The sequence below is a fragment of the Manis pentadactyla genome, chromosome 7 (genome assembly GCF_030020395.1).
Source record: "Manis pentadactyla isolate mManPen7 chromosome 7, mManPen7.hap1, whole genome shotgun sequence".
NCBI lineage: Eukaryota > Metazoa > Chordata > Mammalia > Pholidota > Manidae > Manis > Manis pentadactyla.
In genome coordinates this window covers 62,567,939-62,582,060 of record NC_080025.1, presented here as the reverse complement: position 1 = coordinate 62,582,060, position 14,122 = coordinate 62,567,939, and the positions used below count along the sequence as shown (strand labels likewise).

Below are 14,122 nucleotides of genomic sequence, written 5' to 3'. Positions count from 1 at the left end.
CCAGATTCCTTGTCAGGGGAGACTGTCTGGGTTAATCTGGTCTGTATCAAATTTTTCTGCCTTTTCATGGAGATTGAGGTAGTTGTGGGAAGATGGCGCATGTGTGTCGGCTGAAAGAACATCTCTTCTTGCTGGTTTGTGGCTTTCCTCTCCTGGGAGAGCAGCGACCTCTAGTGGCTTGTGATGGGCAGCTGCACGCAGATGGGGCCACTGATTCTTGCCTGGCCGCTGTTGAGTTTAGCTCTGCAGTGGCTGTGGCTTAAGCTCGGTTGCTGTGGGCGTGGCCTGCCTCAGTCGGCTGCTCCAATATTGCAGAGCCACATCAGAGTAGAAGGAGGCGGAGGCTATTTATCGCCATGAGGGGCCTCTCAGCTGCGCTGCCGCCCAGGGGCTTAGGGCGCCTGGAGTTCCCCAGGATTCCCAGCAGCTGGGCTAAGTGTCCTGGGATGCTTCCATCCAGCAGTGGGGTCCCTGTCCCTTTAAGACTTTCAAAAACACTCGTTTTTCTTTGTCCTAGGGGTGCCGACTGCGGGGACCCGCTCGCAGGTCTTACTGTCCCACTTCCCTAGTATTCAGCACACCAGGCACTGTGTGTCTGCGCTCCAGTGCGGATGGCTAGTGCTGGGTGTTTAGCAGTCCTAGACTCCCTCTCCCTCCCCGCTCCGACTCCTCTCCTCCCTTCAGGAGCTGGGGTGAGGTGCCTCGGGTCCCGCCGGGCCAGGGCTTGTATCTTACCCCCTTCACAAGGCGCTGGGTTCTCACAGGTGTGGATGTAGTCTGGCTGCTGTCCTGTGTCTTCTGGTCTCTCTTTTAGGAATAGTTGTATTTATTATATTTTCAAAAATATGTATGGTTTTAGGAGGAGATTTCCGCTGCTCTACTCACCCCGCCATCTTGGCTCTGCCCCCTTGAATTTTTTCTTTTTTAAGAAGCAGGAAAATATTTAATCCATTCCAAAAACACATCAGGTAATGAAGAGACCCACAGGAAAATTATCTATCCACAATGGGATAGGGATGTTACTGGCTTCATGTTTATTCCTAAAATCCTGAGGCTTTGATCCTTAGAAATTATCTTGTCCTTCATATACTCCCAGCTACTCAGAAATAAATTACATACATCTGTAAAGAGTTCTGGCCTGCCAAAGCCAGATCGTGGCTAGAAGGAGTGGGCCTTTGGTTATTGTATATTCTTTCTTCCTTCCCAGTCCTGGATCAGTCTTCCCTTTATTTCTAGAGGCAGTATAGTCACAGATGTCTAAAATTGGATTTTTAGGAAATTATAATTGATAGCCTTCAGGTATGGGTAATTGAAATTTCCAAGCAATAGTGTTATAGTCTGGCAAGTGTGTAAATAGCCTGTAAAACTGTAGTCAGAACAAATAATTTTATAATTCAGTAAAAAGCCATTATAGTACCACTCACTTTCAAGGTCCTTGACTACATAACTGCTTGACCCATATACTTCCCTTCAACCACCTGGGGGCACAGCGGACTCGGCCATTTGGCATCAGGCGTAGCTTTCTTTTTCAGCTTCCAATCTCGAGAAGTTTTTGTTTTTGTTTTTTCCTGCTTCCCTTTCTGTTGCAATCTCAGAGGGACACCATGTGGGTTCAGTCTCTTAAAACCAGTTTCTGCTGCTCTTTTCTCTCCTGAGTCAGTTCAGAGCCTGTCTTTCAGTGGTGAGAGTAGTAACAACCTAGGAGAAGAATGAAGACATTTTCTCGGGTTCTTCCTCTGCCCCCATTCTCATAGCCTTTAGTGGCTGTTTCGTCCCTCCTCACTGCCATCCCACTTTTGCTTCCTTAACACATGTATCCATGCACACATGCACTCAAACACACATCCTCTTCCTTAAATGACATACCTGTGCTATGTCAGCCTAGATTTTTCTTGAAATCTGTAAATACCTTTTAGTCATTATAACCCTCCATTTTCCACTATTATGCCCTGCCCTTATCTTTCCTATAGGGTTGATAGTATATGTCCTTAAGTATTGGATGGGACAGGGGAGGTGCAGATAAAAAAGCTGAGGGCTTACAAATTTCTGTGGGAAAAGGCATTTCAGATTTTTTTTTTTTTGGTAACTTTATGAGTGAGTGAGTGATAAAGTACTTTAAAGAGTGGAAAGGAAATCTCAAAATCATTTTGTTTGCTTCTTAAATAGGAAATTTGTATTTTTCTATTTACACTTAAACTTTGGAATAAAGTTTAGCAGGCAGTAAAACCAAACTCTAAGTGAAAAAAAATTTTGCCTGATGAATTATGTAGCTACTTTGGACAATGGTTTCTTTGACTTCAGCAATTTTATGTAGAGACCTTAGAACTCTTAGATTCGTTAACTTTCAGTGATTTCAAATCCATTCATAACTATCCAATAAGTTATTTTTCCCTTTTAAAATTATAGTGGTATAATCTCTGGTTTAAAAAAGAATGAATTGAATTTAGGTCAGATTCCTTTTTGGCCATATATCTTTTTTCTTTGATTATGTTGAATTTGTTGTGAATTTTCCTTCATTATGCTGAATTCATTATCCTGCTTTTTATAAAGGACATGTAATTTTAAGAGTTAATTTATTAATGTTAAAGAAGTTAACAGGAAATACCATATTCCTAGACTGAATTAGCTAGCCACCTTGAAACATCATAGATACATGTGAGTTTGTTTTCAGTTATGTTCCCATCCTCTACATGTCTTGGTTGTAAAATTTTGGGTAATGTATGTATAGCATCTAACACAATGTAAGGCATATAGTGAGTTCTCATTTTCCCTTCTCCAAGGGAGCCTATGATCATAACTGTAAGAACAACTCTAACATTTACTTTGAGACCAAGGCTAACAATGAAAAATGAACTCAATGATAATATCCCATCTGTGCAATAGTAGGGAAAGGAAATGATAAAAAGCCATTTTCAATAGAACTGGAGAATATTATAAACCACTTACATTTATCTCTGTCATTTTCTCTGAAATGGAAATTATTCTCTCTAGTTTTGAATCTCCTAATGATCAGCAACTGTTTAATATATTTTTTTGTCTTTTATTATTGTATTTCTTATACAAAATATGTGATACTACTTAAATTTTAAAGAAAACAGCACACAGATATTAAAATAGATAAAAAGAATGGACTAGACTCTCTCTAATATTAAGAGTAAAATATGGAAGAGATACAAATTTTCACACACCTGTGTTTCCAGCTGTGAAAAAGCAATTAACCAGATTAATTCATCTACAGTGCATTACCATGAGCCTTGTATGTATGCTCTTGTTTAAAATAGGCAAAGGGAAATTGCTGGGAGGAGAACAATTTTAGTGGTTCATAATTTATAGAACTAGTATAGATCAAATGCATCCAAATTATTTGGTGTGGTTCTCTAAGTGATTTAATTTTAGTACAACCTAAAAATCAGATAGGCCTCTACATCATTGACACCAAAAGCAGAATTTTCCACCTAAAAAGGCTAAGGAACCTGCTTCAGCAGACTGAATTAGATACGTCTTTCACCTATGTTGTGGCTGTGGATCTCAACAGAATCAATCAATTTTTCTGTGATTTATTAGTCCATTTTTGAGGTAAGTCAAGCAGAAACTATTTTTGAAAAAGGAACATAGCAATATAGCCTCATAATGCTTTCATTCTGTCTATTCCTCAACCTCTCTAAAATCCAATAAATTAAAGTAAATTTGCAGTTAATCATGGGCATATCTTAAGGCATGTGATAGATCTTCCTCTCCTAATTCCTTACAGACTATTTTACTTGGTCATTTTACTACTTATTTGATAAAGGCAATGTATGAAATTATTTCCTGTTTATGATCTTAGCTTCCTGGATAATTCCAAAAATAAAAAAAAACAAGTTCAGAGAGATATTATCCATGGTTTTATTTCTTATGGGCTATAACTTACTTGTGGTCTATAATTATACCTAACTAATAAAATAATTTGGTTGTTTGATTACTGAAAGAAAATAAAAATCCCCAAACTGTAAGATGCACTTAGTAAATACTTTATATGGAAACACAGAATTTAAATCTAGCAGAGACCTAATTTGGTTTTACGCCTACTGTTATGAACTGAATGGTTGTGTCCCCTCCAAAAGTAATATGTTGAAATCCTACCCCTCAGTGTGATGACATAATGAGGTGGGGCTTCTGGGAAATAGCAGGTCATGAAAGTGGAGGTCTCACATAATGTGATAAATACCTTAGAAAAGAAACACTAGACAGGTGACTTCTCTCTCAGCCATTTCAGGATCCAAGGAGTAGGCGGCCATCTGCAGACCAGGAAGAAGCCCCTCTCCCCAAACAATTGATCTGCCAGCTCTTCAATCTCAAACTTCTCAGCATTCAGGATGTGAGAAATAAATATTTGTTACCTAAGCCACCCAATGTAATGGTGTTCTGTTATAGTAGTCAAAACTGACTACAATACCCACCTTTTACAGATGAGAAAAATGAAACCCAGAAACAATTAAATTTTTGTGCAAGACCACACAATGAATTTTAGAGTGGTAACTAAAACTCAGTTTCCTAAATCACAATCTAACATTCTTTCCACTACAGCATTTGTGATTTATTTATTCAACGAACATTTCAGGGCCTTCCTTGTATAATAAGATAGTGCTTTAGAGACTGAAGTGAGGAGAGAAGAGAAGATATAAAAAGATTAGTTAATTTCCTGTTCTGGGGAACTTACAGTTTAATATACAACATAAAGCAGACCCATGGCCTGTTGGGATGTACAAAGTGCTTAGGAAAGATGGCCAGGACCTGGGAATTCAGAGGAGGAAGAAGACTTCTGGCCAAAAGATCACAAGGAAGACCAAGGGGAGGGTAATTTTAAGCTAAAAGATGGATAGGATTCCACTGGTAGTATCAAAGGGAAGGCCTTGTATCTATGAAGTTTCTTTAGTTGCAAACAACAAAGGGAAAGTGGTAGAAGCTGAATTGAAAAATATAGGAAAAGGGCAGTTCTGTATGTCCAGGAAGCAAAAATGATGGTTAGACTCTTCAGGGTGCCACTTTCACAATGAGTGCACTTGTGTTCGCATCTTGGGTCACTCCACTTATACAGCCAACTCCAGAAAGAGAGGCTTTGACTGGCTAACTGAGGGCAAGGCAGAATGACTGCAGGTCTAACTACACTTACACAGAATGAGAGAAATACGGCCATGCTAAAAAAGGAAATCAGGGTGCTGTTACCAGCAGAAAGCAGTCCTAGATAATGCACAAACAAAATTCAAATGCCCACTTCAGCATCTTTTAGAGTGTGAATTGGGAAAAAAAAAAACCGAGGTAAAGAAAAGGAAAAATAAATAAGGTCAATAGAATGTTAGAGTAGCCTGATTTAGCGGAAGCACAGGATGGATAGACTGGTCATCAGAATGAGCCAGACTGTCTTGCTGGTCATCTCCACCTTCCTCTTCCTGTGCACCCCACACCATCACAATGAACTGCTCTTCCTAGTTTATGTTAAGGTACATGCTGATTCCAGAAGCAATTGACTCAAGGGAAGGGAATATGTGAGCCCATGATCATGCCCATGAATGAAGTTGGTATTACTCTTGCCAGCTACTAGCAATGAGACCCTTGGCACAAACATTACGGAGCCTGGTATATTTTTCCCTCAACCTTAGGAAGAGTATCTGGCTTCAGCTACATGGCTAGGACTTGAAATTTGTCTTAAGGAGCATGCTAAGGGGATTCTGTGCATCTGAGCCAAGCAGCAGCATCCTTCTTTGCTTCCTCAATCTGGGCATTGAACTAGCAGAGGGGGAAAAGCAGTTCTACTGAGGACATTTCTGAACACTGTGAAACTGTAGGGATGCACACCATTTTCACCCAGTGACATTTAGAATTTTCTTCACAAGTAATCCATAGGAATTGCTCCCTATTGCTTCCCTACTCTCCACTCCATCTTTGCTCTGAACCCAGTATCAAATAATTTGGGTGAACTTAACTTTCCTCATACATATATTTATACGTAAATATATATATAGAAACATACACACATACACAACACACACACACACACACACACACACACACACACACATATATATATATATATATATATATACATGCCTTTATAGGGGTTAGGTTGAGATAGACCTTGACTGTTTTGGACTAAGAAGTTTAGTTTTCAGACTGTAGATTATGCAAATTAGGTACACATTATTTAGACCAGTATCATAGGCTTCAAATCCCCCAGATCTCTCATTGACAAATGTGTGATCTGAGAAGGTATTACATCTTTTAATCTATTATTTTATTTTGTAAAATAGAGGAAATAAAAAATCATTCATTTATGATATAATTTAATAATTATTAAAATATAATAGTAAGAGCGACTAAATTTTTTTAAAGAGTACAATGGCTAAGGCATGCAATGAGATACCGAAGTTGACAGTGCTATGCCGGACAGAATGAATTATGTAGGCATCCTGTAAGATACCAAATCTGGGAACCACTGACAAATGATAAAACACAAACTCTACACAACTAATAGTAGTGAAATAAAAAATTATAACTCAGGCAAATGAGATAACAGATTATTTATTCCTTTTAATAATAGATAACATCTACTGAACACTTACTATGTGGAATTCTTTATTTTTTAGTTTACTTTAAAATGTTAATTTCTGTACTTGAAATCATGTAGTCTTGAGACCCAGACTTTATTTTTAGCTCGATCATTGCCCACAGTCTGTTGCTTAATTCTTCCACTGTCTGTTGCTTAATTCTTCTCTAATTGAAATTTCTAATTAAGGAAAAATATTCCTTTAAATATATGTGTGTATATATATTATGTATACACATATATGTAAAAATATTTCTACACACACATATATCAATAGGTGTTATGCACAGTTGCAAATAAAAGAATAATTTTAGAAAATGAGTATATACTTTTTCTTATATAACAGGGAATTTTATGGTATGTAATTGCTGATATTATAATTTAGGTGCTTAGTAAAGCCATCAGGGACCCAGGATATTTCTAACTTCTACTCCAGTATCCTTAGCAAGTTAGAGTTTTCCTTTGTAAATGTCACTTCATGGTTAGAATAGGGCTGCTACATCACAGGTATCAAGGCTAGTTCAATAAATAAAGAAATCCTGTCCTTCTCTGTTAGGTCTCAGTGGCCAGACCCATAGCTGCTGGAAGATGCAAAGGCAGCTAAGAAAGTGGGGAACAAGATTATCTGGTTGTTTTAGACCACTGTGATCCATATCCTTGGCCATATCAGCATGTTTTGGTCTGAAATTAAATCAGGTTTCTTAATAAAAAAAATAGAGTACAACTTGCCATAATAAGGGTGGTATTTAAATAAAATTGTCCTGCTTGAGAGATGCTATGATAAATTGTGAAGTATTTATGAACTATGAGGCAAGAAAAGTCCTTCCACAACAAAGTGATCATTCATTTGTGACAATTCATTTTAAATAACATAAGAAATTTAATATTCTCAGAAGTTTCAGCAGATCCTTCCATAGGAAAAAGGATATAGCCAGTCTTTGAATGAATACACAGCCTTTTTTGTTGTTTTCTTTTATAGATAAACTTTTGAGAGGGCTTATAAAGTATGCTTGTAGTAGAATAAATGGTTTAAACCAATAATATTTTTTCAGGTACAAGAATCATCCTAGACTACAAAATGTGAGCTTGTCTGTTACATTAAGTGAGTGATTCTAGCTCACATTAGTGGTCAGACTACATCTGTTGTTCTATAGTAGGCATTTTCTCAGGCTGTTAGAAAGCATCTCATCACTTCACATGGCCCACATCATAGACAAAAGGAGAAAGAGAAGAAAGATGGAGTAAACTTACTGAAGGCCCTGTAGACATAGAACTCTACAGAAACGACAGCTGAGAACAGGCAGCACAGTGCTTGCTCCATAGCTGTAATGAATTTGCAAGGGTAGGCGTGTTCTGCTGGCCAGGGAAGACCAAGAGAGAACAAAAATGTGAGGATTTCTGATTATTAACTACTTCAGTGTGATGTCAGCGAATCCAAACACATGGAAATGCAGAGCACTTGGAGCTGTAAATAATAGGTCTTCGTTGACATACATGATGGTAGTTTCAAGTGACTTTCGCTTCTGAGTACTCTGCTTCTTTGTAAAAATGATTTTGAATTTGGAAAATTATTTGTGCAGGCATTCTAGATGTTATATTTATGTGCACCCAGTAAGCAATACATTTTCCTTTGATGTCATTTGTTTTCCATTACCATATTATACTGGGTGGAAAAAAAGTTTCAGATTATTTGCTAAAATATGAGAAACTTGTTTGGAGAGTAAGAATCTGGGGAGTCAGTTCAGTTAAAAATACCATTTTTTATGGCATCTTACTGGAGCTGTGCCAGCAGAGTAGCAGGCAACTGAAGCAATGGATTTAGAAACTTCAGAAGTGTTACAATATATAGTTTGCAAATATATTAACTACTGTTTGTGTAAAAGGTGTTTTGTTGCATATATGCACACCCACATACTGCTATTTACATGATCATGGTGCTGCAAATATACTGATGAATTATAATGAGATCCAAAAGGATTTGTAGGGAATATGATTTTTCTGACTATTACAGATTTCCTATTTCCTCTATCTTTAATTCTTTGTATTGGCTTAATTCCCCAATATGTTTGAAAAGATAAAGGTTTCAGAAATTCTTGTTTGTATTTTTTTTTGAGAGGACATCTCTCATATTTATTGATCATATGGTTGTTTACAACAACAAAATTCTGTATAGGGGACTCAATGCACAATCATTAGTCAACCCCAAGCTTAATTCTCAACAGTCTCCAATCTTCTGAAGCATAACGAACAAGTTTTTACATGGTGAACAAGTTCTTACATGGTGAACAGTGCAAGGGCAGTCATCACAGAAACTTTCGGTTTTGATCACGCATCATGAACTATAAACAATCAGGTCAATTATGATTATTTGTTTGATTTTTTTACTTGATTTATATGTGAATCCCACATTTCTCCCTTATAATTATTATTATTATTATTATTACTATTATTATTATTACTATTTTTAATAAAATGCTGAAGTGGTAGGTAGATGCAAGATTAAGGTAGAAAACGTAGTTTAGTGCTGTAAGAGGGCAAATGTAGATGATCAGGTGTGTGCCTATAGACTAAGTATTAATCCAAGCTAGACAAGGGCAATGAAACATCCACGGATACAGAAGATTTCTCTCAAAACAGGGGGGTGAGGTTCTAAGCCTCACCTCTGTTGATCCCCAATTTCTCACCTGATGGACCCCCTGTGACTGTGCCTGTCTTAGGTTGTTCCTCCCTTGAGGAATCTTACCCGTCTCTGGCTAACCAGTCATCTTCCGGGGCCATACAGGGAAATGTAAAGTTGGCAAGTGAGAGAGAAGCCTTATTGTTTGAAAAGGTTAGCTTTTTACTTTTTTGCAGATTTATGCCCTGTGTCTTCTATGCCCAGCATTTGTCTTGAGGTATCTTTACCACTTGGAAGAATTATGATACTCGGTAATTTCGATATGAGGCACGAATTCTACTTAGGGGTTGTAATTATGAAGGAAGAAGAGAAGCTATAGCAGTAGCAGACGGAAGAAAACATGGGAAGATTGATTATTTCTTTGACATATCTTCTTGTAGTATAACATAAGCGTGTATAGGTTTTAAATTACTAAATTGCATGCACACATTAACATAATAGGAATACAGTTACATAACCAAAGCAGACTTACAATTACCAGCCATATCCAGTGAAACTAAGAAAACCAGTTAGGCAGCCTAGGCATTTGTGAAAACTTATCAATGATATGATGGATATTGTCTAACTGAATTTGAATATTTTGAGAAAAATCAGACAAATTAAAACAACACATTCCTGGGAAGTGTTCACATCCCATATGTTCTTTTAGCAGTAGATTGTCTATAGTCGCAAGATTTTGGAGCACTGCAACTTGCACTTCTCCTAATTCTTGGTTGAGTTCCGACAGTATAGATCCAGTCAAATTTGTTGTTTTACTGTATGCACAGGCCAGCTTAGATATCTCCTTCTTCATTCCAATGGCAAGTCCAGGAACTGGTGGGATGAATGCAGCTACGACTGCAAGAGTGCCAGGATCTTTGTTGAAGTTTTTTGATGATCATCTTCTGGAATGACTCTTCCAGAGGATGTTGATGTTGGAAGATCTTCATATCGTATCTTAATTCATTTTCTGGGTAGCCAAATTAGACTTTGATCCTCTGTATAAATACAAACAAACCCTTTGCCCACACTTTGATATGCCCTTTATGCCATTGTGAAGAACTTATTGGAGATCACCACACAGAAACTGCTTTTTTTTTTGGAGAGCAAGGTACAGGCTTTTATTTAGAGATAAAGTTAAAGGACAGAGCTCCCGGCTCACACCAGGAGGAGACAAGAGAGTCCCTCTTGTTTATATTTTTATTGTATTTTATTAACTTATAATTTGTATTTTTAGTCGTAATTTTTTCTTTTGAGTATAAAAGGGATTTAGCTAAATCTTCATAATTTAACATAATTACCTTTAAATATGAAATTAATCTTCATTAGATCCACAACAATGGTTTTCTTGCCTAAAGCCCAGTTCATTTTTCATTAGGTTATAATGGCAAATACACTCAAAATTATTTCTATAATAATATTAAAAAATACCTAAATTCTTTCAAACCTGGCTCTAGTTAAAAATATCTGCATATATTTTATATGCCAGAGATATTATTTTGATTTGTTTTGTAAAGGGAGTAAAGCTTAATAATTGTGTAGGTTTTTTTTCTTTTAACTTTTTTTACCACTCTACTTATCTAAATCCATAGTAACTTTAAGTAACTTAAAAATCTTTTCCAGCCTTGAAGATATACTAAGTGAAACAAACAAGCCAGTCATAAAAAGGCACATGTTATGTGATTCTACTTACCTAAGATACCTAGAGTAGTCGTATTCAGAAACAGACAGTAGATTGCCAGAGACTGGTGGAAAGGAGAATGGGAAGTATAAAAAAGTAAGTCTTTCTAGAGGTAATGACATATACTGTGATTTTCCAATATTAGTTCAAGACTAACATGTATCTTTTGCCATAAAATTGAATTCATTCTAAAAGAAAGGCAAATTAATAAAATATATGTGAAACAATGAGCACAGACTTAACAATAGACAATTATTATCTCAGTGAAAGTTATCTTTTATTATTATCGCAGTAAATGTTTCAGAAGGTCTAATGAACAATGTGAAATACGCATCTTTTAAATGGGTTCATGAGTATATTCATGACACAATTCAAATTACTTACTTAAAACGCTTTCCAATGTCCTTTATTAAGAAACTTTATTATTCCAGGAGGAATTGTTGATAAGGATCTTCGTCACTACCTCAACTTACGATTTCAGAAGGGTTCTGTGGACCACGAACTTCAGCAAATCATTCGTGACAACCTCTACCTCCGCACGGTGCCGTGTGAGTACAGCAGTCAATGTTATTTTCTTTCTGTGTTAACAGATCAATGTCCTATATATCCATTATTTGAAATAAAAGTTAAATCATACTGATTTTTTAATTTGGGCTTATGGGACAGAAAGTTGATTTGAGATATGGAAGTTTTAAATGCAAAAGCTTGTAATTGCAGTTGTATCGTTTATGGTGATGTCATAGCCAGAAGAGACTTGGGATTTTTGAGCTATAAAACCTAACTTACTTCTCAAATTAGTATTGAGAAATATTAATTCTAGTCCAGGATGTTGGTGATTCAGAATGAATTATGCCTGGGGTGCAATACACAGAATGAATTATTCCTGGGGTAACAGAGGAATGTAAATTCAATTTATTAGCTGAAACACTACTATTTTGTAAGTAGATAACTCCCAACACAGTAGCTCCCAACCTCATCTCTGGTTTTCAGCAAGAAATCTCATAAGTAAAAAGAAAATATTATGCATCGAAAAATAAAAGCTAAATGTTCTGTAATTCTTAAAAGGCGATGATGTTGAACATTGAATGCATATTTCCTACACGCAATTTACAGAAATCCACAAACAACAATGCCTGATTGTGAGAAGGTGTTACTTCAAAAAGAAAAAAAAAGAATTGGCAAAATGATAAAATTCACAAGTCAACTTCTTAGTACTTGCTTCGGCTCATTTGAGAATCTGCTACTAACTTTAGGACATTTCAAGAGCATCTCAAATTAAGTCCTAAATCCTGGATAGACACCAATATCCATTTCTCTCAACGCAGGTTCCATGACTTATAGACTTTCCAGTCTCTCCAGAAACTCTGATCTGTGGGTGTTGTATGTATTCCTTTTGTTTTAGTCTTGCTCTAAACTTTAATAAACTCGAAGCCATAGTCTCTGAAAGGTAGATAATAAAGAAAGAAAAACTTGGGTATGATAAGTGAAACAAGCAAGCTATATATATGTTAATTTCTTGGATTAAACTATCAGAACTATGTAAAAGGCATAGATTATGGATGATTACACTGAAATATGGAAAACACACAGAAAAGTGAAGTGGGTAGTTCAGCCCCTAACCCTTTTCACCTACACACAAACATAGTTTAGGAGGGGCGATCATTGTTAGCACTGAATACTCATCAAAACAAAAATGCCAGGGCACCACCATCAAATATTCCCAAATGAGAATGCTTACTGACAGACAGCTTGTCAGTTCAAATGCTGCCTTTGTCAGTGTGTGGGGGTTAAGTGAATAGACATTTGGACTCTTGCTTCAAAACTAGAAGTTGAGGAAAGCGCATTCTTAAACTTGTAAGTTTGACATTAGAGTGATGGGCATAGGAAGATGGATTAAAGTGACTGAACTATTTATAAGGTAATGGGTGGACGCATTTTCAAACCTATGATGTTGTCAGTGCAACCACGTGAATTTATCTTTTGTGACATGAAAGAGAGGAGATCTGAAATACTGAATAAAGAATTTGGGCACTTTATTATGTTTAAAAGCTGAGGGAAATAGATAAGAGTCTGCCATTCAGTAATACTTGTAGTCCTTGTTAAGATGATGACATAAATAAGAAGTCTTAATTAAATATGAAGATAATAGGAGTACATTTTGCACTAGTTAATTAACTTCTTAAATTAGTCATCTCTCTTAAGAGTACCAAAAAAGCACTGTGAAGGAAAAATAAATATAAGGGTAAAGTAACTAGGCTTATACAAGTCAACATAAAGAGTTTTGTGGTTGACATGATTTTGGTACAAGGTCAAAAATTCAATTAGAAATCCTTGGATAATTTCTATAAAGGAGATGATTAGGAACTCAATGGTATCTGAATATTATAATCAAACAACTATTCTTTGAATTTGTAGCCATAACTCCTAATAGTTGATTCCAATAACACAGTTCATTAACACTACTTTTAACTTGGCATAAAAGTAGAAAACAGAACATCTAAGGTGGAGGTAATTCTGATTTACATTATTTATAATCACTTTTATACTGATGAACTGGACCTGGACGATCCACCATCTTCACTCAGTATATCTTTTAATGAAATGTTCAGACACTTTTAGAGGGTGTACAGCAAAAATGTGTCAGCAGTGTGAAAAGTCCTGCCATTATTTAGAAACTTACATGTGTATCCACAATATCTATTGGCCTTGAGTATGGAGTGGCATTTGTTACATATTCTCTTGGGTCAAAAAATTCTCATTAGTTTGGGAGAGGCAGCAAAAATGATGGCACAGTAGGATGGCTAGTAAAAACCTCCTCTCATGTAAACACCACATAAACACTGAAGAAACAACTATTTTGAAAATACAATTAGCTCTGAAAATGATCTGAAGACTGCAGAACAGACCATCTACACCTGGTGAAGAAGAAAGGACCACACTGAGAAGGTTAAAGGGGCAGAGCAGTGATCAGTGGGAATCCAAACCCTTCCCCCATTCTAGCCCACAAGCAGGAGGGAGAGGAACCAAGTGGAGAAGGGGTAAAGGCTCAGGAATCTGGCACACCTGGACCTGGAGATCTGCTCTGAGAATATTTGTCCACATTTCACTGAGATTTGGTGATTAACCAGGCTGAACACCAGGGAGAGTTAGAGCACTCTGGGGGTTGGAGACGCCTGTCACTTGTGGAGGACAGGCACACTCT

General features: G+C 36.7%; 1 protein-coding gene across 4 annotated transcripts in view; it reads left to right on the top strand.

The window, feature by feature from the left end:
• MAGI2 (membrane associated guanylate kinase, WW and PDZ domain containing 2) overlaps positions 1-14,122 on the top strand; it is a 1,519,032-nt gene that overhangs the window by 490,850 nt on the left and 1,014,060 nt on the right. For all 4 annotated transcript variants that reach the window (XM_057504444.1, XM_057504445.1, XM_057504443.1 and 1 more), the window contains exon 2: positions 11,352-11,468. In XM_057504444.1, coding sequence (XP_057360427.1) covers positions 11,352-11,468 — 117 coding nt within the window. The remainder of the gene's footprint in view (positions 1-11,351; positions 11,469-14,122) is intronic.